This window comes from Falco rusticolus, chromosome 2 (genome assembly GCF_015220075.1).
Source record: "Falco rusticolus isolate bFalRus1 chromosome 2, bFalRus1.pri, whole genome shotgun sequence".
NCBI lineage: Eukaryota > Metazoa > Chordata > Aves > Falconiformes > Falconidae > Falco > Falco rusticolus.
In genome coordinates, this window is record NC_051188.1 from 18,679,075 (window position 1) to 18,706,721 (window position 27,647).

The 27,647-nt window shown below is 44.2% G+C and overlaps 1 protein-coding gene across 3 annotated transcripts in view; it reads left to right on the forward strand.

Moving 5' to 3' along the window:
- Positions 1–27,647, forward strand: part of LOC119142726 (E3 ubiquitin-protein ligase rnf213-alpha-like) — a 66,028-nt gene that overhangs the window by 26,828 nt on the left and 11,553 nt on the right. For all 3 annotated transcript variants that reach the window (XM_037375986.1, XM_037375987.1, XM_037375988.1), the window contains 30 exons: positions 21–214; positions 861–1,016; positions 1,951–5,517; positions 6,496–6,629; positions 6,774–6,869; positions 8,148–8,263; positions 11,104–11,232; positions 11,929–11,993; positions 12,449–12,593; positions 13,823–13,964; positions 14,186–14,359; positions 15,024–15,157; positions 15,369–15,526; positions 15,800–16,003; positions 17,178–17,374; positions 18,277–18,397; positions 18,817–18,917; positions 19,494–19,667; positions 20,191–20,366; positions 20,445–20,541; positions 20,624–20,738; positions 21,378–21,561; positions 22,763–22,965; positions 23,586–23,687; positions 23,898–24,113; positions 26,021–26,102; positions 26,499–26,533; positions 26,632–26,726; positions 27,103–27,253; positions 27,407–27,578. In XM_037375986.1, the coding sequence (XP_037231883.1) occupies positions 21–214; positions 861–1,016; positions 1,951–5,517; positions 6,496–6,629; positions 6,774–6,869; positions 8,148–8,263; positions 11,104–11,232; positions 11,929–11,993; positions 12,449–12,593; positions 13,823–13,964; positions 14,186–14,359; positions 15,024–15,157; positions 15,369–15,526; positions 15,800–16,003; positions 17,178–17,374; positions 18,277–18,397; positions 18,817–18,917; positions 19,494–19,667; positions 20,191–20,366; positions 20,445–20,541; positions 20,624–20,738; positions 21,378–21,561; positions 22,763–22,965; positions 23,586–23,687; positions 23,898–24,113; positions 26,021–26,102; positions 26,499–26,533; positions 26,632–26,726; positions 27,103–27,253; positions 27,407–27,578 (7,635 nt within the window). The remainder of the gene's footprint in view (positions 1–20; positions 215–860; positions 1,017–1,950; positions 5,518–6,495; positions 6,630–6,773; positions 6,870–8,147; positions 8,264–11,103; positions 11,233–11,928; positions 11,994–12,448; positions 12,594–13,822; positions 13,965–14,185; positions 14,360–15,023; positions 15,158–15,368; positions 15,527–15,799; positions 16,004–17,177; positions 17,375–18,276; positions 18,398–18,816; positions 18,918–19,493; positions 19,668–20,190; positions 20,367–20,444; positions 20,542–20,623; positions 20,739–21,377; positions 21,562–22,762; positions 22,966–23,585; positions 23,688–23,897; positions 24,114–26,020; positions 26,103–26,498; positions 26,534–26,631; positions 26,727–27,102; positions 27,254–27,406; positions 27,579–27,647) is intronic.

The following is a 27,647-nucleotide window of genomic DNA, read 5'->3' on the forward strand; positions in this document are numbered from 1 at the left end:
CTTCTGCTTCTGTTCCTTAGGGAAGTCTCACTTCGTGAACAACACCCTCCAAAAGATCCATGCCCAGCTTTGTGATTTACCAGTGGTTCACAAAACCATTAGGCTGCTGGAGTCAGAGATTGATTTCCAGTTCCTTCTGAAGGAGCTACTCTCTGTTGAGGAAATCCCAACTGAAACTCAGCCCATTGTCTTCCATATTGATGTGTCACCAGTGGTAAGAGTCTTTGTCTTGGTGGCTGAACATGGAGTGTCCAAGATCTCATAAGCTTTTATAGAAGAGGGTATTTGTGCAGCCTCTTGTGCTGGCTTATTCTCACATACAGTAGTAGGAACAGGTGCTTAAAATTTAAAGTGAGCAAGAGTTCTAGATACAGTTTGGAAGCTCAGGTGCCTGCATTTGCCTTGTTCCATGCCCACAGGTGCAGAAGCTGTATGATGTGGGTCCCATTTCATAAAAACAATCTTTCCTCTTACAGTGTACCAATCAGAGTGTAGGGCACTGGAGGATGGCTGAATTCAAACCAAGTGATCAGACACAGAAGCCCCCATACACAGGAAGCTCCATCTCACATCCAGTCTGGTACTTCTCTGGAAGAGGCTTTATTTAAACAAAAGGTAGCGGGCTTAGGGCAGAGGGTGAATCCACACAACCTATTTCTACCTCAGAAGGTCAGAGCACCAAGCATCCCATCATATTAACAGTTACAACTGTCTCAGTGTTGGTAGAATAGCAGTCCTGCACAAGAGTTGGAGCAAAGCTGTAACCTGGCGACAGGTACTACTACCTGCTGTGGTAGTAGAATAAGTGTGTTTTGATAGATATTTCCTTCACCAATTTGCAAATGTTTCTTCCCTGGCAGGTGTCAAGAGGTCTCTACCGATTGCTTATTGAGCTGTGCATCCTAAGACACATCCAGAGTCCCAACGGCTTGGTCTGGAAGTGTAAATCCTCTCATCTTTACTTGATTGAGTACCTGGCAAAAGGGAGAGGTGTTATCAGGACAAGGGAACAAGAGGTACTGCTTTGGGAGTGGTGTGCTCAGGTCAGAGGAACAGTAAGGGAGGATGTTAACATAACTAGGTCTGCACCTGCAGTAAAACCGCTAAATCCCAAGTCACTTTTAAGACTATGCATAATTTAGCATCTGTCTCTCCAATGGAGTAATGGCTTATCTATACAGAAACAAGCAGCTCCAGCATGTGCCTAGTCCAGAAAGGAAATGTAAGGCACTGTGCAGGGTTTGGGGCTTTTTTTCAGTTCATTCCTGGTGCAATATAGACATCCCACATGTTCAAAAAATAATGGAAGTCTCTTATATGAGAAATTAGCAAGGACACCCAAAAAGAGGAAATTAGGGATATGATGGAGAAAGAACATTATGAGTGGCCAGGAGAGGGTGAGTGGGGAGAAAGCATCCACCATCTCTTCCAACACAAGAACCAGTAGCATCAAACAGTATTAACAACACCAGCTCAGAACAAATGAAAAGGGAGTGATTCTTCATGGTATGGGTCATAAACCTGTGAGGGTCCTTGCCAAAGGGGGCTGTATGTGCCCCCTTTGGCCGGTTGACACAGCTGCAAGGTGAGTCTGGCCAAGTATTTGGAAAGGAAAGCTATTGTGGCCTACTAATTAGAGAAAGCAGATGAAGGTGGAGAGCACCCTGTGCTGAAACCTATCTGTTTGGCAGATCATTTGATGGTGGAAATAATCATGCTTGCTCTATTCTAGCTTTTCATTGGGCATCCACGCAGCACCAGGACCTCACAGGTTATGGGCAGGCTGGTATATATCCACCTGGGAGCATGCGTGGAGGCTTGGACAAATTTGACCTACATATGCTTTTCCTAGCTTCCTGACTTATTTATGTACAGAATAAAAAGCTCGTGCAGAAGGCTGGGCAACTGTCCTCATTGTAATGTGTGCATGCCTTACTGACTTTCTTTTAGGTGTCCAATGAAACAGAAGAAAAGTTCCTGGATCTTTTTCCTACAGTGAAATGTGTATCACCAATGCAGGTACTTGACCTGCTGGAACACCCCAGCTCTGGTCGTCTTTCTGAAATGAAAGAGGAATACTTCGATCGAGACATGTTAAAGAGTGAAGCTTTCCAAAGGTCTTACCAGTACCTCAGGAGATATAAAAGGGAGGAAAACCTTGACAGTTTCCTTTTCATCCCTGAGAGGACTGAAGGGACAGAGAAAGAGTGCCTGAAGATCTTACTGGAGTTCTGTGGGAGGCACAACCCTTCCTGGACTGAGCTTAGCAACTTCACTCATTTCCTAAACTTCCAGCTAAGGAAGTGTGAGAAATCAGTTTTCTGTAGCCCAGCAGTCGGAAAAGATTTCCAGGGGTTTAAAACATTTGTGGTAAAGTTCATGATCACCATGTCCAAGGACTTTGCTGTACCCTCTCTTGATATCTCTGATGAGAGTGTGTCAAGTGTAGGAAATGATGATGAGGAAAACAGCATTATGAGACAGTACCAGCTAAGACGAAAATGGGAACAAGAGTGCCACCCCTATATATTCTTCCATGCAGACAATCACTCCATGGAGTTCTTAGGTTTCCACATCAACAATAACTTGGATGCTATTGATGCCCATTCTCAGGCTGTTTTAGAAAGTAATGTTATCAAAGGTAATTTATACCATACCTTGAAAGCCCAGAATGTTCCTTTCAATAAGAAGTTTGAAGACTTGCCTAGAACAATGCAGCTGGAGACCCTCTGCAGAGTTTTTGGTGTGAGCTGCACCCAGGATCCAGATGAATCATACCAGCTGACACTGGACAACACCATGAAGATGCTTGCCATTCACCTGCGGTTCCAGTGTGGGATCCCTGTAATCATCATGGGCGAAACAGGCTGTGGGAAGACAAAGCTTGTGCAGTTCATGTGCAGCCTGCAAAGGGCAGGCAGAGACATGCAGAACATGGTGGTGGTACGTGTCCATGGTGGCACTACCTCCAAGACCATCCACAAGAAGGTTAGGAAGGCAATCGAGCTGGCACTCATCAATGAAGAGAGGCACAAAGTTGACACTGTACTCTTTTTTGATGAAGCCAACACATCAGAAGCTATCTTTGCAATCAAAGAGGTGCTGTGTGATCACAGTGTAAACGGAGAGGTTATCACTGACTGTTTAAAAGTAGTAGCTGCTTGCAACCCTTACAAAAGGCACACAAAGGAAACCATAGAGAAACTTGAAAAAGCTGGCCTGGGGTACCGAGTCCGGAGTGAAGACACACTGGAGAAACTGGGCTCTATTCCTTTGCGGCAGCTGGTGTATCGGGTCAAGCCCCTTCCACCTAGCTTACTGCCTCTGGTCTGGGATTTTGGGGAGCTGAATGAAAATACACGGAACCTGTACATCAGAGAGATTGTAAAATCCACCATGAAAACCAAGATTGCCTTTGGAAATTTGGACATCTTTACCAGTGTCATTTCAGCCTCTCAAAAGTTCCTTAGGAAGAATAAAGATGACTGCAGAATTGCCAGTCTTCGGGATATAGAGCGCTGCATGAACATTGCACTGTGGTTTTATAATTTGAGAGACCTGCTATTTCCGAAGATTGATGAGAAGAAGTATGAAAAGAAACAGAAGCCAATCTTAAATGATGCAGAAAGGGCCTTGGTCCTTTCAGTAGGAGCTTGCTATTATGTATCTTTGGAGAACCGCAAAGATTACCTGGAGGAGGTCGCAAAATGTTTTTCTGTCCCTGCATCCCAGCTGCAGCAAGAGATTGAGCTTTGCCAAGAGGTATTTCTTGATAACCTCTCTATTCCTGAGGCAACTGCCCGTAATGATGCTCTGAGGGAAAACATCTTCATGACAGTTCTATGCATGGACTTACGAGTTCCACTCTTTCTGGTTGGGAAGCCAGGAAGCTCAAAATCCCTGTCTAAAACCATTGCAGTGGATGCCATGCAGGGCAGGCTGTCCAAAAGCCAGTTGTTCAAAAGATTCAAGGAGATCCAGCTGGTGTCTTTTCAGTGCAGCCCCCATTCAAAGCCAGAAGGGATCATCTCCACTTTCCGACAATGTGCACAGTTCCAGAAGGGGAAGAATCTGGATGAGTTTGCATCCGTGGTCCTCCTGAATGAGATTGGTCTTGCAGAAGACTCAACAGAGATGCCACTGAAGACACTGCATCCTCTTCTTGAAGATGGAAGTGTTGATGATGAAAACCCAGAAGCTTACCAGAAAGTTGGTTTTGTGGGCATTTCAAACTGGGCCCTAGACCCTGCCAAAATGAACAGGGGTCTTCTTGTATTTCGGACTGACCCTAGCAAAGAAGAGCTCGTTAAAACTGCAAAGGGAATCTGCTCTGCATGGCCTCACCTTGAAAGCATTGAGAATTTGTTCCCTTCACTGGCAGAATTCTACTGCAAGGTGCTAAAAACACAAAAAAATGAGTTCTTTGGGCTCCGTGATTTCTACAGCTTGATCAAAATGATACTGTCCTACACCCAGGACAAGAAGTGCATCCCTCAAGAGGAGATTATTATAAAGGCCATTCAGAGAAACTTTGGAGGCTCTGATTTTATCAATCCTGTTGAGCTCTTCCGAAACTGCATCAGTGAGGTGTATCTGCCCCCTGACTTGGAAACCAGCCACACACTTCATTTACTGAAGGAAAATATGGGCAAACAGCAGGCAGGACTCATGTCTCGATACCTCCTGCTGCTGACAACCAACCGTGCAGCTTTCCACATCATCCAGATGACACAGCTTATAGATACTGAGAACTGTGAAATCATATTTGGCTCTGGTTTTCCACAGGACCAAGATTATTCCCAGGTATGCCGGTCTGTCAGCAGACTGAAGATCTGTATGGAGATAGGCAGGCCTGTTATTCTTTTAAATATACACAACCTTTATGAGAGCCTTTACGATGCACTCAACCAGTGCTTCGTTACCCTGGGGGGAAATTACTATGTGGACCTGGGTCTTGGCACTCACAGAGTGAAAAGCCGTGTGAAGGATGAGTTCAGACTCATTGTGATAGAGGAAAAGAATGTAGTCTATGCCCAGTTCCCCACACCACTGCTGAACCGTCTGGAGAAGCACTACTTGGATATGAACACCATCCTAAACTGGCAGCAGCAACAGCTGAAGCAGGACCTGCAGACCTGGACCAAGCTGTTTGTCTCCATGGACAGCAGCAAGTTCACCAATGTTTTGTCCGCCAAGCCCAGCCCCAAGGAACAGGATGTCTTCATCGGCTTCAGCAATGACACGACTGCAACTGTTGCTTTGGAGAGCACTCAGGGCAGGTCCTGCGGTGTCCTTGAGCCCTATGAAGAGTCAGCACTCTCTATTGCCAAAAGGAAACTTGTTCAGTGTGCAACCCCTGACTCCATCCTGCGCCTTAAATACTCCCTTCTGGATGATGCTGAGAAGATCCAAGACTTGTACTTCAAAGAGCAGAAGCACAACAGCCTTGCTAATGTTTTGGAAGAGGCAGTTAAATGGCATCCAAGGAAAGAGACAACTGCTGGGCTCTGCCTACAGGTATGTGTGCTTCACGGTAAAGCAGTGAGAGTAGTCTTTATTTTCCAGATGAGGAAGGTTGCCATACAACCTCCATTAAGACACTGGATAAATTCCATTGCTGAACAGTGACAGGCTTCTGCCTGTCCTCTTTGGTCCCTGCTCTGTCAGTTGTATCATACATGTGTCTGGCTTCTGCATTGTGGTCCTCTGCAGTCAGGGTAGGCTCTGTTTCTCCTCTTGAGCCAGGTGTGGTGAATCTGTTAGCAAACAGAGAGTGGATGCCAGCTCCTAACTCTGAAGGCTTTGGAGGTTCAAGGCTAAGATATCCGGGCATCATTCATTGCCTGCAGACAAGTGACAAACATCACTGGTGATGCTGTGGGGATCTCAGCAAGCCTCCAGCAAGACTATAGGTAGTTCTTGAAATTCTGCAGGTTGTGGATCAAGTCCACTGCCCCCTGACATCTATTTTCAGTTGTGCATGCCACAGAAAGCATCCTGATCAGTTCTCCAGTGACTATCACAGGAGCTCATGAACCTGTGTTCCCTAAAAGGGTAGCAGCTGAATCCCCAGACAGAATCTACAGTACTAGGAGCCCACAGCCTTGGGAGAGTCAGCCCAGTAGAGTCACATGTGGATACCATCATGCTAGCCCCCTAATTTTGCATGGATAGGCTCTTCCACCCTCAAGACTTGCAGTGCTCATGCACATCTTCCAGCAGGATTCCTTTGGAGTCAATGTCTTACAGCATCTGAGTCATTCCTAAGGATGAAGCTGAAGTCTAAGTCTTGTGGCATGAGGAATCAGGGCTTTTCTGGTTATTGACTATATTCACAAACTTCTTCCCTGTAAGCAGGGCACATTTCTGAGTCTTGACTTTAGGAAGCACTGGAAAAGATCCAGAAGGGGATCACTTCAATTTTCCCACCTGTTAGGGATAGTAATACAACAACTACACAGTATTTCCCTGGAATTTATTTCCCTTTCACGGCAGGTTTCTACACATGCAAGACTTCTAAATGAGAGAGATTTAGAAAAGATAAGGAAGGCACTTAAACTTCAAAATAAAATCTACTGTCTCTTCCTAAGCCAGTTTGACACCGAATACTCTTTCCGGAAGGAACTCAGGTGAGGAAATATTTACTTCTCAACTTTCTTTGTTGCCATTATAGATTGGTGTTTTGGGGAAAGGGGCTGAGGGGCATCAGGGAGAGTGAAGAATAGATATGGTTTTATGAATAAAGTAATAACAGACTATTTCATTGTCTGCAGTAATTTTTTTGCACAATCGTCAGAAGGAAAATTCCTCCTCATCCAGTTTCACTTTGATGAGCCACAGAGCAGCCAAAGGCTTCTAGCTTGTGCCAAGTAAGCATCCTTACTTCTTTCTTCTCTCCTTCTGTATTTCCTTAGTCAGATGCAAAGGTAAGGGAAGATGCAGTAGCCAACTAGCCATGGGATATAGTATTGGTTTACTTGTTCAGTGGAGTCATTGCAGATGTTCTCACATATCTTTATGCGTGTATCTGTGTGTGCACACTCATGCCTATGTTCTGTAGCTTAAATTTCCAAGCCTGTGTTTGTTAAGATGTTAAGATAAAGCATCCCTAACATCTCAGCTTTAATTTGTCTAAAAAAGCATCTTCTTCATTCTGGAAACATGCTTTATACATCCTTCCCACATTAAAACCACCTTCCCCCATCACGGTTGACATACACAGCACAAGCTACTCCAAACAGGGCCTAACACAAAATAACTTTTTTCCTTTTATTCATCAAACCAAAGGACTTTTGTCAGTTTAATGACATCTGGTGCCATTTGAGACATCCTAGGGAACCAAGACACTCCTCAGGGCTGGCTGATAGGACACAGGGCCTTCAGAAGACTTAAACCCTCCTGGGCACCAGTGAATGCTGAAGTCATTGACAGTAGTATTATATGAAGTTGGTCTCAAGCCCTTGAAGTACATTAATGACATTGTCCCCCAACCAGACACATCCTCTCTCAATATGATCCCTCTTACCCTCTTTCTTACTCTCCCACATTTGCCGTTCATATCCTTTCTTCACCATCTCAGCTAATGTGCATGTTGTCTCCTGAAATGCTGTATTCTCGGTGGATTTGTGCTTTTCTAGAGAGGTACTTGAACTTTTCTGCTCCTAATTCTAGGAAAGCTATACTAGGTTTTGGCTCATTTCCCTGCAAGTCCTGGATTGGTCTGTGTTGTGGCTTTTGTTGTCTAATTTGTCTGTATGTTTGTGGAAGATATTGCTAATGTTATACCTGTGACTGCTTGAAAAATATATGATTGGGCAGAGACCCATACATACAATAAAACAAATCTAGATTAAAATAAAGATTTGATATTCAGCAGTAAGTGAAATTCATCATGAAAGAGCTTGCTGAGGCATGTGACTGAATCATTGTTTAGAGAGGGTGTAGGAGCCATATATGAGCATGGCTCTTGAAGTAGCCAGCACCATCCTTGGCTCTTGGCCTTGCCACTACAGCACAGTCACACCTCAAGCTGTTGGTCTTTCCTAAAGCTCTGTCAGAGCCCTGGAAAGGCAGGGGGTGACTTTGGGAGGCTCTCTGCCCAACTGACAGAGAGAACGGACATTTTAGCCTCTCTGTTCTCTTTCTAGGTACTGTATCATAGATGAGAGAAGGAAATCAACAGGCACAGGCCCATCACATGTTGTGCTGGCCACTCAAGTTCCACGAGTTCTGGGAGGCTGCAGCTACCTGGCATTTGACAGTGGTAAGGTTGCATTTGTTATTTGGGTCCAGGGAGAAAGTGGGAGGGAAGGGAGAGGTTGTGCAAGGGCAAGAAGAAGGATCCAGGAAACTACAGACCAGATAGCCTCACACTGATCCCTGAAAGATGATGCAGCAAATAATCACAGAATCACAGAATGTTTGGGGTTGGAAGGGACCACTGGAGACAATCTAGTCCAAACCTATGCTAAAAGCAGGTTTACCTAGAGCAAGTTGAACAGAATCACGTCCAGGTGGGGTTTGAAAATCTCCAGAGAAGGAGACTTTATAACCTCTCTGGCCAGCCTGTTCCAGTGCTCGCTTGTCACCCTCAAGGTAAAGCAGCTCTTCCTCATATTCAGGTGGACCTTCCCATGTTGCAGTTTGTGCCTGTTGCTCCTTGTCCTGTCACTGGGCACCACTGTGAAGAGCCTGGTCCCATCCTCTTGACACCCACCCTTAAGATACTTGTATGCACTGATAAGATCCCTCTCGGTCTTCTCTTCCCCAGGCTAACCAGGCCCAGCTCTCTCAGCCTTTCCCCATAAGGGAGATGCTCCAGTCCCCTCATCAGCTTTGTAGCCCTCCGCTGGGCCCTCTCCAGTAGTTCTCTGTCTCCCTTGAACTGGGGAGCCCAGCACTGGGCACAGCACTCCAGATGGGGCCTCACCAGGGCAGAGCAGAGGGGAGGATCACCTCCCTCCACCTGCCGGCCACGCTCCTCCTGATGCACCCCAGGGTCCCATTGGCCACCTTGGCCACAAGGGCACACTGCTGGCTCATGGGCAACTTGCTGCCCACCAGAACTCCCAGGTCCTTCTCTTCAGAACTTTTTTTCCAGCAGGTCAGCCCCTTGCCTGTACTGGTGCATGGGATTGTTCCCCCCGAGGTGCAGGACCTTACGCTTGCGTTTGTTGAACTCCATGAGGTTCCTCCCCACCCAGCTCTCCAGCCTGTCCCGGTCTCGCTGAATGGCAGCGCAGCCTTCTGGTGCATCAGCCACCCCTCCCAGTTTTGTATCATCAGCAACCTTGCTGAGGGTGCACTGTCCCTTCATCCAGGTTATTGACGTATAGGTTGAACAAGACTGGACCCAGCACTGACCCCTGGGGAACACCGCTGGCTACAGGCCTCCAGCGAGACTCTGTGCTGTTGTTCACAACTCTGAGCTCTGCCATTGAGCCAGTTCTCAATCCACCTCACTGTCCACACACTTTCACCCACATTCCTGATCTTACCTAGGAGGATGTAATGGGAGGCAGTGTCAAAAGCCTTGCTGAGGTCAAGATAGACAACATCCACTGCCCTGCCCTCGTGTACCCAGCCAGTCATTCCATCGTAGAAGTCTATCAGGTTGGTCAGGCATGATTTCCCCTTGGTGAATCCATGTTGACTACTCCTGGTAACCTTCTTTTTCTCCACATGCTTAGAGATTCTGGAAACCTTTTCCAGACGCATGGAAAGTGGTAAGTCAGCATGGATTTATGAATGACAGATCAAGTCTGAGCAACCTGATAGCTTTCTATGATGAGATGACTGGCTTGGTGGATGAGGAAAGAATGGTAGACAGTGTTTATCTTGACTTTAGAAAGGGTTTTCACATTGTCTCCTGTAACATCCTCACTGACAAACTAATGAAAATGGGCAAGATAAATTGTGAATTTAACAAGTAGCTCTCAACTGCTGCACATAGGAGGTTTTGCTCAACAGCACGAAGTCCAGCTGGAGGCCAGTCACTAGTGGTGTTACCTTAAGAATAGATACTGGGACCAGTACTGTTTAACATCTTCTTTAATGACTCGGATGACGGGACAGAGTATACCTTCAGTAAGTTTGCTGATGATACAAAACTGGGAGGAGTGGCTAATACACCAAAGGATCATGCTGCCATCCAAAGGCACCTGGACAGGCTGGACAAATGGGCTGATAGGAACATCATGAAGTTCAATAGAGGGAAGTGCAAAGTCCTACATACACTGAGGAATAACTCCAGGCACCAGTACAGGCTGGGTGCTGACCAGCTTGAAAGTGGCTTCATAGAGAAGAACCTGGTGGTCCTGATGGACTTCAAGTTTAACATGAGCTACCAATGTGTCCTTTTGGCAAAGGCAGCCAACATAGCCTTCATTAGGCAAAGTGCTTCCAACAGTTCAAAGAAGGTGATCCTTCCCCACTACTCAGTACCGGTGAGACCACACCTGTACTATTGCGTCCATTTCTGTGTCTCCCAGTATAAAAGACATGGACATACTGGAGGAAGCCGAGTAAAAGATCATGAAGATGTTTAAGGGACTGGAGCATCTTTCATATGAGGAGAGACTGAGAGAGCTGGGACAGTTCAGCTTGGAGAAGAGAAGGCTCGTGGGATCTTATCACTGTGTATACATGCATGACCGGAGGATGTAAAGAAGATGGAGCTAGATGCTTCTGTGGTGTCCTATGACAAAATAAGAGTCAATGAGCACAAACTGAAATAAAGAAATTCCATTCAAACATAAGAAAAAACTTCTTTATGTGGTCAAACACCTTTTGGGTTATAGGATCATTTTCTTCCGTAGTTAATGGGTGAGAATGTTAAGGCACCTGTGCACATTAGCACTGGGAAGATGGAAAGGGAGAAAGAGAATGATATGAGAAGCATGTCGTCCCTCAGAGCACAAAAGAAACAGGACATGATAAATCTTCCATCTCTCGATATCTTATTATCTAGGCTGCTGGTAGGGCAGGGCAGCCAAAGTTTCTTGATTTTTCTGGATGTATGTGATACACCAAGGAAAGCAGATCAACTGTTCACAGCAGTTATGTCTGGTACTACTATTTCTGTCATGTTTACTGTCTCCCCAGGTGAATGGATGTCAATCCACTTGGATGATCTGATGCCCTCAGACAACTTTACAGCAAACCCAGGAGATCTTGCCAAAATGACTGTTGCTAAGATTTTCAACAACGCTTGCCAGGGGCATAGCCTAACAGGTAATGAGCCACTTGCTTTTAACCTGCTACCTGCACGTCTGTGTCCTTTCTTCTGTGTCCCATTTGCTCCTTCTACAGCTTTAAGTTCAGCTAGATCAAGTGGGCTGTGGAGGCACTGCCTCTGAGTCTCAGCAGGATGTACTGTACTTGCTGTTTCTGAAGTCCTCACAGCACTGCATTTTTTATTCCTGGTCTGAAAGCTGTGAGTGTAGGGTAGCAGGGTACCTGAGCTAGTTCTTCAGTTACAATAGCAAATTGGCTGTAGTGCTGTGGCATTCAGCATACAGCAGACACACACTTACTTTGCTGTGATTTCCAGCAAGCCTTTCTGCTCACCTTGCACAAATAAAGCCACTAAATATTCCTGATCTGTTGAGTTCAAAGGCAACTTAATACATCCCTGCCATTGTTTCCAGGATGTGTGGACGAGGGGAGGCAGGAGCTTTTGGGGAGGAACTGCACTTCCTGTCCTGCTACACCCGCACTTCCTATGGGTGCCAGCCAAAGCTGAGATCTGGTTACTGGGCAATTCTTCCCAGAGGGGACAAAGCCCAGGCTGAAATGTATGAGGTTGACAGCTTTGCAACCCTTTGTTAATTGTTAACAGATTCCAAATGCTTCCTTTGGGTAGAGGCATCTCTTTGTCAGGTTTTGACATTTTTTACAAAGGCGTCTTATGAATGATTGTGATTTCAGGTCCTCCAGAGGAATCTGCTGCTCTTGAAGATCCAGCCAAGTCCAGTCTTTCTACAGAAGGAAATGTATGCTTCATTTCTTTTTTCTCATTTCAGCTGCCTGACATTACACATGAACTGGTTTAAGAAACAATAGCTTTCCCAGGCATTTAGGGATTCCGTTATGCTGGTCCCTGGTTTAGATAGTACATTGGCTACAGGAAAAAGTAGTTGCAGGTCTTTGTGGGTCACACAATGAGGGTGAAGTGATCCCCACCTATAACAGACAAATACAAGGACAGAGGTGGCACATTTAAGCCTTCTGTGGACTTTGAAAAAGCATGAAATCACTGTCCCCATTTCTCCATCCCTTGCAGGGCTTTTGTCACTTCTGTGTAGTATTGGGATTGATTTACTAGGGATGGGATGGTGAAGTAGACATACACCTGGGAGTCTATTGTGTCAAGTTAAGTAGGAATTGACAGAGCAAATGCAATGGAGTGTTAGGCAATACAATAACGTCCAAGCTTCTCCATTCACAGTTCCTCAGCATGGACTCTATGATCAAAGAGAGCATCCAGAAAGCTGTGATTCAGTTGGAAGACAAGACAGACAATAGTCGGCGTGCCATTAAGAGAATCACGATCATTTACAACTTACTTTTCCAGGATCATGGTAGAACCACACGTGAGTACAAACAAAGGCCCAGCGTGGGTTGGGTTATTTTTATTTCTGCAAGGCTGCATCTTGCGTATTGAAAACCATGAACAGGGGGAATGAAATGAGTGGTTTAATGATCTGTCCTGATGCTTGTCTATGAAAATATGTGGGGAGATCCCAAAGAAGAAAGGACTAGGTTTGCCTAGAGCCTCTTCTTCTCTCTATGCACCCCAAGTTGTGTGTTCTCAGAGTTTGCACTGGAACATCCAGCTTTTCACATGACCTTTGATGGAAAACTTGGTAGAAACATCTGAGGCAGAAGCCACTTTATACTCCCATGACTATTTCGGAGTCCAAAGTGACCCAAGTGATTCCTACATAGAATTGATACAAATTATTTGTGCAGGTGATGTGGTGTCTTCATAGAAAACTATGGCTTCAGCAAAATGGAAAGGGTCTGGTTTCAACAGAAAACAAGAACCAAAATCCTTGTAGATGCATTTGGAAATTATTCTTTCCTGCACATCGAAAGACTTTGTCACTGTGGTGCATGACTTGCTCTTTGAGCAATAGGTTCCTGTCAGGAGCCTAGGATGTTTGTTAACAACTGAAAAAGAAAAGACACCATGTTGCCACTTCAAAGATGTGGTGGGTCTGGAAAGTCCTTATGGTCACATGGCTAAGGCAGAATTTATTCTGTACTAAATTTTGATTATAAGAAAATTTCCCTTAGGAAAAGATATTTTCTTGTGATTGCATAATGACACCTTCATTCCTCAGCACAATACAGGATGAATTTTGCTTGTGGTGAAGCAAAACCATCAGTTTTATTTTATATTGATAACAGTGTCATCAGTGTCATACAGATAGGAACAGGATGCCAACCCTTCTGCAGTACTGTGACTATTCTTGTGACATACAATACTAAACATTTCTCCATATCAATATGAATATCAGAGTGTTTATACACCATAGAACCTAAATCACACAATTATTTTTAAAGAGAGAAGTGGATTTTCTTTCCTCCATCAAAAATGGCACGTGTTCAACAAACGTTGCCCCCAAAATCAACTCACTGAAAATAAAGAGGAAAGGGAAGAGGCTAGAGTAGAATATAAAGCACTGGAATTTATTGTGGAAGAAAACCAAGAACTTTCATAGTGGTCGCTTTCTATGACTGGCTTTATGTTGACTGAAAACTTTGCATGGAAACGTCTTTCATTCAAATGTTTTAATAAATGTTGTTTTATAATTAGTTTCTAGTTGTTTTATGAATGTGCTGAAAAAGAGAATTTGCCACCTCCTAGAAGAACGTGAGAAAATAAGCTTTGAGCCAGGGGAGTGGGTCTTCCGCAGAGCTGTCTCCAGTGAGTTCATCCTTGAAGAAACTTCATTCAGGTACTTTTACCTGTGCAGCTCTTTCCAAATTTCTAACACGTCTGTTTCTGAGAGCATTAAAAAAGCTGTGGTGTGTGAAGCACAATATTTAATGGGGCTCAGATATGACAATTAGGAGGGATTTTGCTGTCTAGTATACAGAAGTAGATGTGAGTTTCTGATGAATAGAGGATTGGTCAGGTACAAGGAAAGCATTTAACAGGCCACGTTATCACTTCCAGGCATGCTCTGTGGATGCATTTAGAAGACATTGTGGCAAATCTGTTTGCTCAAATTCTCGCAGTGGTGGATGCAAACAACAACCTGGATCATCTCTTTCCGCTGTCTCCATTCTCAGAACTGTGGCTTCAGATGTTTGCAGAGGACTCATTCTTGAGTTTTAAATACACCAGCAAGTAAGAGACTTGGTGGGGAAATACAGTATGTACATTAGTGGAATTAAAACCTGCTTTCATAATCCAACCCTCTACAAAAAGAAATGGTAAAACAAGTCTGAAGTTAAGATAAGCTCACACAGCTCATAACTTATCCATGATAAGTCTTTTGGGTCATGATTTTGGAATCAGAACTTTCCAGTTCTCTTAAACCTTCAGCAACTCAGGAACATTAGCAAGGAACTCCAGTTCCTTGGAATAGCGATTAACACAGAGTAAACTCAGAAACAGTAGGTCCGGATTTTAGCAACTTGAATTTGAGTTCCCTAAGGTAAGAGCAGATGAATCCCTTCCCCAGCATAAAATGTATCTAGTGTCCAACTATCACATTTCAATTGATCAGTCATCTTATTCTGAACAGTAGCTGTGGCAGACACAAGACAGGTGTCTGACTCGTTTGCCTTTCCCCTGCTGCAATGTTTTTTAGCCTTCAACTCCCAGTGACAGCAATTTTTTCTGGTCGTGCCTTGTTTTCACTGTTGCTGGTTTTTACAAAATATTTTTCTGTACTTTTTAACCTTTTAAGCAGAACATATACTAGTGGCAGTCAGAAATTTCTCTGTGATGCTTCAGTTCAGTATACACAGAGCACATTACATGTTTGCTTCATTCTATACTGTTTAAGGAAACAAGATGCTAAGATTTCGGTGTTGTCAATGACTGAAGACCCCAACACATCCATGTTTTGCCAGTTCCCATTCAGCTGGGTTCTGAAGGCCTACCTGGAGGAACTATGGGAGAAAGTCTATAATACGAGAGGTAACATCAGACTTTTCAAACAAGTGTTGTTCTTTAATCCAGGGAAGGTGATCTCCAAAATTTCCCATAATAGCCAAAGGTTGTGATAGGACCAACCGTAGCAGTTCTGTTCCCCACACAACCATAATGGCCTAAAATATCTGTTCTGCACTCCTAGTTTCCCGTCAACTTCTATTTTCAGGTTACCTGACATCTCTGTCCTTTCCTCTAGGTCATCCTAAAATACCTATGAAGGAACCAGCTGAATTTTTCCAATCACTGGTCAAGGATGTGTTGATGCCAGATGGCAGTAATCCAGAGATGATGCAGTGTTATACCAATGACTTTCTAAGGATGACTTTTCCTGGGCAAGATCATTCTGTCTATGAGGTAAACGCGGTCTGGTGGGGTATAAGCTTTAAAAGTCACTGGCTTGAGTCACAGGACTACAGATATCTATGGTTCCAAGAACTAGGGGGAAAAAATAGCTTCTCCTGTTCTGCACGCTTCCCAACAACTGTTGGTGCTCAGTCTTAATTCCACCTTGAGAAAAATATTTTTAATGGACAAGCTTCACTGGACTGTTTCAACAATGCTGAACACCATGCTCAGTCCCCTGCTGTTTGTTTGGAGCAGAAATAACACCTTTTATTTTATCTGCAGATTCTGTCAAAAGCTCTCCTAGTGAATGCAAAACAGCTCTGCTCCTCTGTGGGGCAGAGGAAGATAAGCTTCTCCCCCATTTGGCTTCATATGGAGTATTTCTACCTACGAGAGGAGTATCAACTCTTTGTTGACTTGGTAAAAATTGATGAGACTGTAACAAGTGACCTGCAAAAAAAGTATGAGAAGGACCCGCCAGAAATGGTGAGCAAAAGGGAACAGCTGGTGTTTTGCAGAGCAAAGAGGCACAGCCTGTTTCTGCCTATGGTTACTAGCAAACACTCAGTGAAAGTGTGTAAGAGAAAAATAAGACTTCAGGAGATCTTTCCTTGGAAGTATTTTCCAGCTTCCAGTAAGTCTTAGGGAGTTTCTGAGTTAGTGGTCATATCCAGCTCATTCCCTACCAAAGGACCTGTCCTTCATCCTCCTCTAACCATTTCTTAATTCCATTTATACTTTTTTGTTTTCAAAATGTCTATAATTTAATCAGCATTATGTAGAAAAACATTACACATCCTTTTGCTTGTGTTATTCTGGGTATGACATTCATCTCTCCTTAGACAGTCAGACGTTATAGGTGATGGTAACAGTATTTAAATTCTGGGATGGGGTCCATGTCTGGATTCAGACACTGTAGCTTACATGTCTACAGGGATGTGCCTGTATTTGCAATGGTCATCTGATCACCTATGATTGTTAGTGAAAACATGGGCTACAGAGACAGTGGAGAGTGACTCACAACTGAATGGAGAGGCGCAGTCCAGTTGCCCAAAAGTAGGCATCTACTGACATTTAAGATACTCCCTGGCCTCCAGCTCCTGCTGCGGTAGGGCATGGGTCTCCTGTAGGTCTTGTAGGCCCTATACGCCAGCTGTGTGTAGATGTCTCAGACAACCAAAGTCATTTCAACTGACAGCAGAGACCTACAATAGGGCAACTGGATTCCACCTAAATATCTGTCTTTCCAAAGAACAATTGCTTCAATAATCTTAAACATCTCTCTGTGAAATGGAAGAACTGTTCTTTGGAGGTATCTGTTTCTCCCTCCTGAAAGTCAAGGGAACTGAAGGCAACAAGCTTAGAGCTGAAAGTTTCCCTGTGGAGGGAAAGCCGTGCTCTGCTCCCAGTATTCAAACAGTGATCAAGACACAAGTGCAACACAGAGTTACACTATGGTACAATTACAGTTTCTGTACTCTTCTCACATCCTTACCTAATAAATTCCTGCTATGGTATTTGTTGCTGTGTACACCAAGGTAGAGTTTCAGAGAATTCTCCATCACAGCCTCCAAAGCTTTTTTTTTTTTTTTTCACCAAGGTGCAATGGGACCAGGTCAGCTATAAAAGCTGGATTTTTTTTCTCTCTCTCTAAATGTAGTTTCAGTTTATCACTCTTGACACCTTGAACATTCTCCTGAAGAAGGTGCAGCCCACAGGTAATCTTCGGTCATTTGAAGCCTGTACAGAATGGCTTAGAAGGGTCAAGTCCATTATGCCCTGGATGGAACAGATCAGTATTGACAATTACCAGCTTAATCTTCACCAGAAGAAAAGGGAGCTCCTGAGGAGTGTGTTGTAAGTCCAACCCTCAACAGACATATCTTCATCTTTCAAGTAAGAGGTTCTCTTTCAGACAAGCAAAACTTTTTTCCTTCAAATTGTCTCAGTGTATTTGCTAAAGATTCTGTCAACTCTCACCGGAAGGTTTGAAAACTAAAATGCTTGAAGCTTAAAAATACAATCTGTGGAGAAAGATTTCACATAATCTACCCTTTTTCCCTGGAGTTCCTAATCCAGTGTTTCAATTAATTGAAAGGTTTCATGCAAATATATAGGGCCTCATCTCACCTCTTCCATGAGCTGGTTGTTTGCACTGTGAGCTTAATCTATCCTTTCCTTGGGAAGCCATAATAGTTAGTTTGAGAACCTTAAGATCCCTGAAACTCTTGGCTCACTTCTAATCCTTTGCTCATTCTGTTGTCTGATTATCACAAAAGCATTGGCAAAATCACTCCAAAAAAGCTGTGTTAAGAACTACACATTTTAATCACGGCCACGCACCCAGCATTCTTAAACAGTAAGACCTGTTTTCCTGAACATCTGACTTCGTGCTTTCTCATGCCCAGGATATTTGCTGTAGTAGTGTAGGTATCTCCATAGACAAAACCCAGTAATGATTCAAGAAGTTTGGTCTGGAGACACTCCAACAAGTGAGGTAGACAGGACCATGCCATTTTTTTCTCTCTTTGCTTGGTTTAGTCTACCAAAGCAAGCCCACGAGTTCTTGTGTCCTGAAATCATTTCACAGTACCCGAGACCTGTCATAGAAATATTGGTTGGAAGGGACCTCAGAAGTCTGTAGGCCAGCCTCCTGCTGAAAATTACACCATTAACCAACAGTAGAGGAGGTCACCTGTGGCTTTCTCTGGCAAGTCTTGAAGCTTTGTTTGGCATTTGCGTGTGTGTGTGTTTTCCAGACACGAGTGGACCTGCACCAACATTGTCTACATGTTCTTTGACCACATGCTGCACAATGAGACAGAAATAGATGAGAAGCTTCTGAGACTTCTTGGGAACCATTTCATCTTCATATGGAATGTATGTGCTCAGTGTAGTGCTTGCCTGGACAATTTATAGCCTTGGAGACAAGCAGAGTTTGAAAGGAGCCTTATCTTCCAGGGATTCCTCTGATTCCAGCTTGAGAGAGGGCATAGAAATAGGAAGAGGATGCAAAGAGGGTGGAAGCACCACCCAGTGCAAAAACCACTGAGATTTCAGAATCATCATGAAAGCCCCCCCAAAATCAGAATTTTATGTAAAGGAAGATTTCCTTGAAAGCTTAAGACATATTTCAGGCCAATTATCCCTGACATTACATGAGGAAAGACACTTTGTAGGCCTGTTTGATTTTGGTGGTTTATTATGTAATGTTGTGGTGCTGACATTACATGTTGGTCTTTTTTCATATGCCAGGAAGATATTTTCATTGAGCTTTTACCATCCTTTCTTTCCTACAGCGCCTGACTAAAACACAAAATTTTGAGCCAGCAGAAACTTTGAATTTGGTGACAGAAGTGCTCAAGAAATGCAATGAAAAAGCTGAAATTGTGTACCTTGTGTAAGTCCAAGCCAAAACAAACAAACAAACAAACAAACAACCCAAACAACAACAACAAAAAAGCTCTTTCTGGGGACAAAAAATGATTTTTTGTAAGGGGTGGGGTAAGATTGTCACTAGCCAATGGAGATTAATCTCCTCAGGCCAAGGGATCCCCCCTGGAGACTACTAATGCCAAGGCATGTAATGCCCAACCTCAGGCGACCATGGAGCAAAGCCTTTTCCATGCGGTGTTGTGTCTGGCTGGTGTCAGAGACAACCCTGGAATTGAACACGGGGTAACTGAAGGTACTCACTAGTTAGACTGTGAATAAGGCCCAGCCCCCTCACCCAGCCAAGCCTTAGTATGTCAGGCCACATCTCTTAGGTGGGATGGTCCTTGGTGGAGCCATCCCCTTAATGAACTATCAGATGTTGCCCCTATTCTGTGCTCACCAGTAAGGCTAGTTAAAAGTTGCAATTCAGTTTTGATGCCCATGGCAAACATTGGGCATGAGAATCCCATGCCCACTCTCAGGTCTGGCACCAGTGTAAAATCAGCCCTGAGTTGTATCTTCCTTTGGTGACATCTTTCAGGAAGGGTGTGAAGGACTGCAAGAGCTGTCTACTGGAGATCACTGACCCGGCAGAGCTGCCCTGTGGACACATTTTCTGCTCGCAGTGCATTCGTGAGTGGAGCAGCAAGCACTGTAAGATCTGCAAGGCTAACTTCCCAGAAGATTACACACCCACTGCTACAGTGGCCACAAGGTATCCTGCAACCTGTAAAACAACTAGTTTTGTTGTGTCAGTCTCTACACCTTGTATAAAATATGGAAATAGTTACCAGAAAAGAGGCTACACCAACATCATTAACACATGAGCTCCACGGAAAAGTCATTATTCACCACCTGTAGCAAGCCCTTGGTGCTGAGAGGATTCACATGAAGAGATCTGGATTCAGTTCCAGCCCTTTTGCTTCCATCTCAACAGGTGGTCTATCCAGGCATACATACTACATGAGAATTCATTTGCCTTTGTTCTGTAGCTATCTTGAGTGGAAGCAGGAGAAAGGGAGAGTACAAGGAAGGAGAAAGTTTGTCCTCAGTATTCAAGGAAAAATGCTGTTAGTGGGTTTTCTGGGGGCTAATTCCCCTCTCTATTTAAAAAAATTATTTCTTCTCCACAGTCTAGGTGTACCTGATCTGGTCACATACAGAGAATCAGAAAAGACAAGTTGTTTCTTTGTTTTGTTGGGGTTTCATGGTAGATCTTGATTTTTTCTTCCCTACAGGGAAGCTGTTGCATCTCGCAACAAATTCCGGAGGAAATGTAACTCCTTCTTTGTGGAGTTTGTCACCACTTCTATCTTGGGAGACAGAGGCATACCATCCCCAGAAGTCATTACTCAACTGATCCAGTTTGTGGCCTGCAAGCCATCCAGCCCTGAGCACCAGGCAGTAAAAAGGGGTAAGAGCCTGATTTCACTAGCACCCTGATCTGATCTTGTACTGAAGAAAAATAATTAATGTCATCCTTCATTTTTAGTGTGCAAGTCAAAAAGTGAGCTGTCACCCTTTGAAGAGTGCATTGACACCAGTCCAACAGTCAAGTCCTCCCTCTTGAAACTGCTTCTGCGACATGGGTTAGCATGAACTAGGTCCTGGCCTGACCACTGAGCCACACAGGCTACACAGATGCTCACATGCTGTCTTTTTTTGTCATAGGTTCAACAACATAAAGGTTCACCTGGAAAAATACCTTTCTGAGATGGAGAAAAAGATAACTTTCAACAAAATTAACTGGAACCATTTCTACTTCATGGTGGTGCATTGTCTGGAGGTAAGTGCAAGTATCTTTGAGTTGTTCTTGGAATCCATACTCAAATTAACCCTTACTCCCTGTCCTGCCCTTTGCAGATCATACTCTTCCTCTATCTTTCCCCCCACTGGCTCCTCAGGCTGTCTGGAACAGGCTGCTGACCCGCCTTGGTTCTGTGCCTAAGTGTAGTGTGGAAGAATCCAGGCCTGAGTTATAAGGTCCAGTGTACAGTCTGAATTTTGGAGCTGTGGCTCTTGAAGCCCAGGGATGCCCTGGCCTGATTTGTAAGCCACAAGAGCCTCCCTGCAGCATAAGTGACACTCTGAGCAGAACTGTCCCTGGTCTCTTCTCCAATTTGAACTGGAGCACTACTGATATGCACAAGCACACCTGTTCAACATACGATTCTCCACCAAGTGAACAAGAGAGGAGGCAGTCCTCTCCTGCCAGGGAAGCAGAGTTGGGGTTACCCTCAAAGGTGATGAAAAATACTCCACCTGTAAAGCAGAGCATTGCTACGGACTTGAGATTCACATGGTACAACATCACAGCAGAAATAAGTCTGCATCTGGTGAAAAGGCTTGGGAAAGAAGAAGGGATTATTCAGAACCTATGGCAGCTTTGGACTCTTAAGTTTCCCTCTCTCTTTCTGTTGAACAGGATTGTATGTATCCTTCCTCCCAAGATGATGCCAGCCAGCTTGCTGAAAGGTGCCTCTCTACTGCAGACCTTTCCGCTTTCTGCTCATGCAGGCTCTCAAAAATTGACACCCTCCAGTTCATAGCCCGCCTCCGGTTCTCCATCAGCCATGTGGCCACTGTGCTTGGCAGACAGGTGCTCTGTGGTGAGTCCTTCTGCTAGCCACAGAGAGCATGAGATTTTTGTTTTCTTATAAGCAGGTTTAGAACAAGCCAAACATTCACTAGTATAGGAGGTTCCTTCTGGGGGAAGAAAAAAAAAAAAAAAAGAAAATAAAAGAAAAAAGTAAGTTTTGTCTAAATTTAAGGGGTTTAACAGATGATTTTTCAAGAGGTGATTCAGGATCAGAAGGCCTAATTTATTTCTTTTAGATCTAGATAATTTTTTTACCCTCTTAGTCTGACACTATAAAACTATTTTTTGTCAATATTGAAACTGAATAGGGTTAAACTAGCTACATTTTTATATAAATAGATCGCATCCAAAGATGTGTATGTTACACCCAAAACATATATGTTACCTAGAACTTGTTGATTCCCTCTGAAACCGTTTTCTTTTTACTGGATTATTTTCTCAGTATTGAAACATCCAGGTTTTGGTCAGTGTTAAAAGAAATTTATCTGAACATTGTCATTTCCCCTGAATAAGTAGTTCACCAGACTTAAGGGGTGGTGTGCAGCAGTGTATCAAGATAATCGTTTAAGTGGCTACAGGTAGGTGCATGTGCTAAGACTCCCTTCTCCCATTAGTCTGTTGAGAATGACATGCAGAATCTATGGAGTTCACACTGAACACATGAGTCTCTTGGTTTAGAAGTGACTGTATTGCACTTTAAACTCTGTTGAGTCACTTCCTTAGATCTTTGTCAGCTTTGAAGAGTGTTCAAGTCTGAGTGAAGAGACTGGCACAATCTTACCTCAACCCATATAATCAACGGAGGTAAGAGGAGACCCTTTATAAGGCCAAGATGTAAAATAGGCCAGAGGATTCCCACTTTTCTCAGCTACCTGGAATAGATCCATGAGATTGCTTTCCATCTTCTGGACAGCCTTGAGAGCTTTCCTCTCTGACCTAAGATAGATGCTAGAGAAGATTACCTGACCAAGAACCTATAAGCACAAAAAAACAGTGGGCCATTCAGTCCTCATATTCACTGCCCAGTATTCTACTTCCCTGCATGCTGTAGGTATTGAGAAGCCCAAGATACTATGGTTGCAGGCCATATTTCTACTCTTGGGGAAAAAGTGTTGTTGCAACCTAAGCAGGTAAAGTGTTTGCAAAAGGTTCTATGATTGTACAACTGCATGGAGTGAGCTTAATAGGAAATCTCACTGGGTACCCTTCAGATCCAAACAGATCTCCTGGTGGGAACAAGCAAGAGGAGCAAGACCTGGTGAATGCAATGAAGAAGCTGGTGGTAAATGCACAGACACCATGGCCTCAAATATTCCTCATTAAAAATCTCCATAACAACTACGGTTTCATGCCAATGCAGGAGATTCTTCAGGCAGAAAAATGGATTTTACCTAGAGGGGTTGAAATTTCACAGGTGAGTGTCTTCTGAAAGCCCATCTGCAGGTCACTGAAGTTGTGTGATCCAGGCATGCAGATGCACCCAGGCTTTCTTTGCAGCCAGCTCTGAGGGTGTACAGCTGGCTAACTTGAGCCCTGCCTGATGAAATGTATCTTGTGTTGTAGCCTGTGTACCTTATCACAGACAATGAGATAGGAAACACTCAAGTAATTTTTCATTAAGTAATGAAAAATCAGTTTCATTCAGTTCAAGTAATGAAAAATATCTTCTTAGAGTCTTTCTTCCAATCTGAGGAGAGATAAAACCTCCTCTAGAGGACAATTCATTCCTCCTTTAAACCTGCTTAGCATGTGACTATTCGTGTATTTGAAAGACTGCAGAAATGGAACAATTGCACAGTAAAATTCAGGCAGAACAGATTTCAGACTCCATATCTCTGCAGCACCCCGAGCTTGCCCCCATGATACAAATACAAATTTTAGAAAATGCAAAACCAGTTCGTAATATTCATAACATAAAAATAACATGATCATTTGTGAGGGGTCCATATGAATGCTTCAGTGGGCTTGAGATAACCTTCTACATGCTGGTGGTATCTTCATTATAATAATGTAACTTACATCTGTGTTTCACAGCATATGAGTACCTGGTCAAATATAACACTGATGTTATCAGTGCTGGACAGAGCAAAAAGTCAAATAAATAACAAAGATCCCCAGGAAGTCCAGAGACTGGTGGTGAGTATCTATTGTGTCTCCCACAGATTTCTATGGGGTGTTTGTAGAAAGCTATAGGAATTTCTTCCTGAGTTGGAGACAAGGATCATCACATTTATATTAAAAAACCCCACTTTTTAACCCTACCAGTGGGTACCTCATGAAGAGATGCCTTATGGGACTCCTTAGATTCCATCTGGGTTTGTTTTTTTTTTTCAATTTGTTTTCTAGCCTGTCATAAAACAAATGGAAAACATCCTCCAAACACCAATGCTTCCAGAAGAGACTCTGGAAAAAAAGATGAAGAAAATCATGGATGCTCTGTGCAGACACAAAAACAATGTCTTGATGGAGGTGGTCTTTCACACTGCATTTACTCTGGCCTTATCCCAAAGTCCCCTCACTCAACTTTTCAGGAATATCTGCTTTAAGCCTCATGTGGTAAAGGTAAGTCAAGATGTGGGAATACAGATACTTCCCTTCATGATAACATCATTGGGCTGGTCCCGCTTTTACACAATCAGCTCTGTCAGCTTACAGCCAGATTTGGTTTAGGTCACATATGGAGCCTTGTAGTTCTGCTCCCTTCCCGACAGTCCACCAGGAGCAAACTGAGACTGTTCATCACTATCTGTACTGAAAGCAAGGGATGCAAATTGCTGGTGTTGCCCATCTCTCTCTGGTTGAATCTAAGGGAGCCTAGAGGCCAGGCAAATATCAGCTGTTGATTGAGCTTATATGACTCAAATTGTAGCCCAAATGTCTTCATTCTAGACCACAATATGCCAGCTGTCAGGTAAGATAAACTTTTTACTAGACTATACCCCACTTTGCATCTAATGATGGACAAATTATTCCCGTTATTTGAGGAGTGCAGAAAGCAACTGAGATATGCATTGCACATCTCTTGGCCGTGAAGACAATGGCAGTGTCCAGGTTTCAGAAACACAGAATGGTCAGAGCTGGAAGGGACCTCTGGACATCATCTAGTCCAATCCCCTGTCAAATAAGCAAGTTCTCCTAGGGCAGGTTGAACAGAATCACGTCCAGGTGAGGTTTGAAAATCTCCAGAGAAGGAGACTTTATAACCTCTCTGGCCAGCCTGTTCCAGTGCTCGCTTGTCACCCTCAAGGTAAAGCAGCTCTTCTTCATATTCAGGTGGACCTTCCCATGTTGCAGTTTGTGCCCTTGTTGCTCCTTGTCCTGTCACTGGGCACCACTGTGAAGAGCCTGGTCCCATCCTCTTGACACCCACCCTTAAGATACTTGTATGCACTGATAAGATCCCTCTCGGTCTTCTCTTCCCCAGGCTAATCAGGCCCAGCTCTCTCAGCCTTTCCCCATAAGGGAGATGCTCCAGTCCCCTCATCAGCTTTGTAGCCCTCCGCTGGGCCCTCTCCAGTAGTTCCCTGTCTCTCTTGAACTGGGGAGCCCAGCACTGGGCACAGCACTCCAGATGGGGCCTCACCAGGGCAGAACAGAGGGGAGGATCACCTCCCTCCACCTGCTGGCCATGCTCCTCCTGATGCACCCCAGGGTCCCATTGGCCACCTTGGCCACAAGGGCACACTGCTGGCTCATGGGCAACTTGCTGCCCACCAGAACTCCCAGGTCCTTCTCTTCAGAACTTTTTTCCAGCAGGTCAGCCCCTTGCCTGTACTGGTGCATAGGATTGTTCCCCCCGAGGTGCAGGACCCTACACTTGCCTTAGCTGAACTCCATGAGGTTCCTCCCTGCCCAGCTCTCCAGCCTGTCCAGGTCTCGCTGAATGGCAGCGGAACCTTCTGGTGCATCAGCCACCCCTCCCAGTTCTGCATCATCAGCAACTTTGCTGGGGGCACACTCTGTCCCTTCATCCAGGTCATTGATGAATAAGTTGAACAGGGCTGGACCCAGCACTGACCCCTGGGGAACACCGCTGGCTACAGGCCTCCAGCGAGACTCTGTGCTGTTGTTCACAACTCTGAGCTCTGCCATTCGGCCAGTTCTCAATCCACCTCACTGTTGCCTCTAGTCCACGCTTCATGAACTTACCTATAAGGATGTTGTGGGAGACAGTATCAGGTTATGCTCTTTCACCCTGAATCCTCAGTTTGTTAGGCAGATACCAAAGAAGTGATGAAGATGTTAACTTGCGTGTTGCTGTTCTTGTAAACCCAGCTATCCCCAATGTATGTCCAGTTGATATAATGCTATGTCCCTTGGTCTATGTCTCTGTCAAGCTTTTTCATGTTCTCATTCGTACCTAATGTTTTTATCTCCAGAAATTATTTCTCCAGTAGATGAGAAGTGAACTAGGAAAATTGTTATATAATTTCTCAACTTTCTCTTTACACCTGTGTTTCCTTTCTAAGGGGTCCTACCTTCCTACCATGCCTGAAGACCTGCTTTTTGATCAGAAGAACTGGAAAATTGGTCAATATGATACACCTTGGGGTAAGTGCTGAGGAAATTTTGCTTCTTTCCAGCTATATGGATGGCAGACACAGGCAACATGCTATAAATGTGCCATGAGATAGACTGGCCAGGGATTGAAGGGAAAGAAGGAACAGGTGGATGGAGGGAAGGGTGCCTTTCTTCAAAGCTACCTCTGTGTTTCTGTTGAGTGCTTTACCAATCTCCTTTTGGCTGCAGCAACTCCAGGCCCATTTATAGCAAATTCTTGTGAGAACCATGTTGTGAGACCAGATCCCAGTAGATGGGAAGAAGGTCTTACTTGCGAGGAGCCTGGTCTGTTGCTCTCCCAGTGAATTTCTGGCTGTGCTTATATCACAAATGATTTGGTAATTGGAAGAAAATTGACTGATTACTCTAATTCCTTTTCATACACAGTTTGTCAGTGCGGATCATACTGGATCATCACCAACGTAAGTGTCTTTTGGTTTTTTGTAATGCTGAGGATCTTCTGTCTGCTGTTAGGTTTTTTGCCCTACATCTTACCCTGCTGTCATTTCTTTACCTACAGTGTGGGAATCCTGTGGAAGTCAAACAATGCCTATGTGGTGCCAAAATTGGAGGAATTAATCACATACCTGAGAGAGGTTTTGTGAGGAAGGAAATGTAAGTTGGTGCTCTCCAGCCTAGAGCCCAAAAGAGATCAACAGAGCTGCAGCCACTTGACCCTCTTTTTATTCTCTGGGCACAGGGGAAACACTGTAGGTGGGCAGAGCAAGGTCTTTGTGACCCAGGGTCCAGTTGCAGGAAAAAATCTTGGAAATACCTACTGGGGGGAACAGAAAGGAAAGAAAGCGTGAGTGGCATGAAACAGCTAGAAAGAGCATTTCTTCGCAGCAGTTCTTTTCTTCCAAAAGTCTCATCTCGTGCCACATTCACATTTGTTCTGAACCAATGCTGACAAAGCCTCCACCAATGTTAACTTATATGAGAAGAGCCCAGTCACTGAGAGTGTAAACTGAATTACATTTCCTTAACACAGCACGGAAGATAAAACAGGAAAAGGATACATCCTTGGAAGCCCTTCAATATGGAGAATTGAACTGGAGAGGGACCTGTCACCTGCCTCTGTCTGTCTTGCAAGAGCTCTGCTGCATTGTTCCATGCTGCTGGGGATCTATACAGATAAACAGGTGAGACAGCCCTTGCTTCATTTCCTTCCCTTACCTCCTGTCTGCCTGTCCTCTCCACTAAGCCTGCAGCTTCCGCATGATGAATAGTTTCTTCCCTACTCTGGGAGGAATCTTTCTTGAGAGCTAAATTAAAAAAAACATCCTGTCTTCCAGGCAATTCTAAGTCTAATGACAGAGAAGCCAAAGGATGTGGCAAAATTCTTCTGGGACCACCTTGAAAAAGATATTGAATGCCTGGCAGTGGCACTTAGCAGAAACATGGAGGATGCCACAGTGACTGTCCATCTGTTTCTCCAGCACTTGAGCAACAGTACAACAGTTAAAGGTACATTCCATGCAATGGGAGGGTACGAACAGGCTTACCTCAGATTGGTTTTCACATGGCCACTGGAAC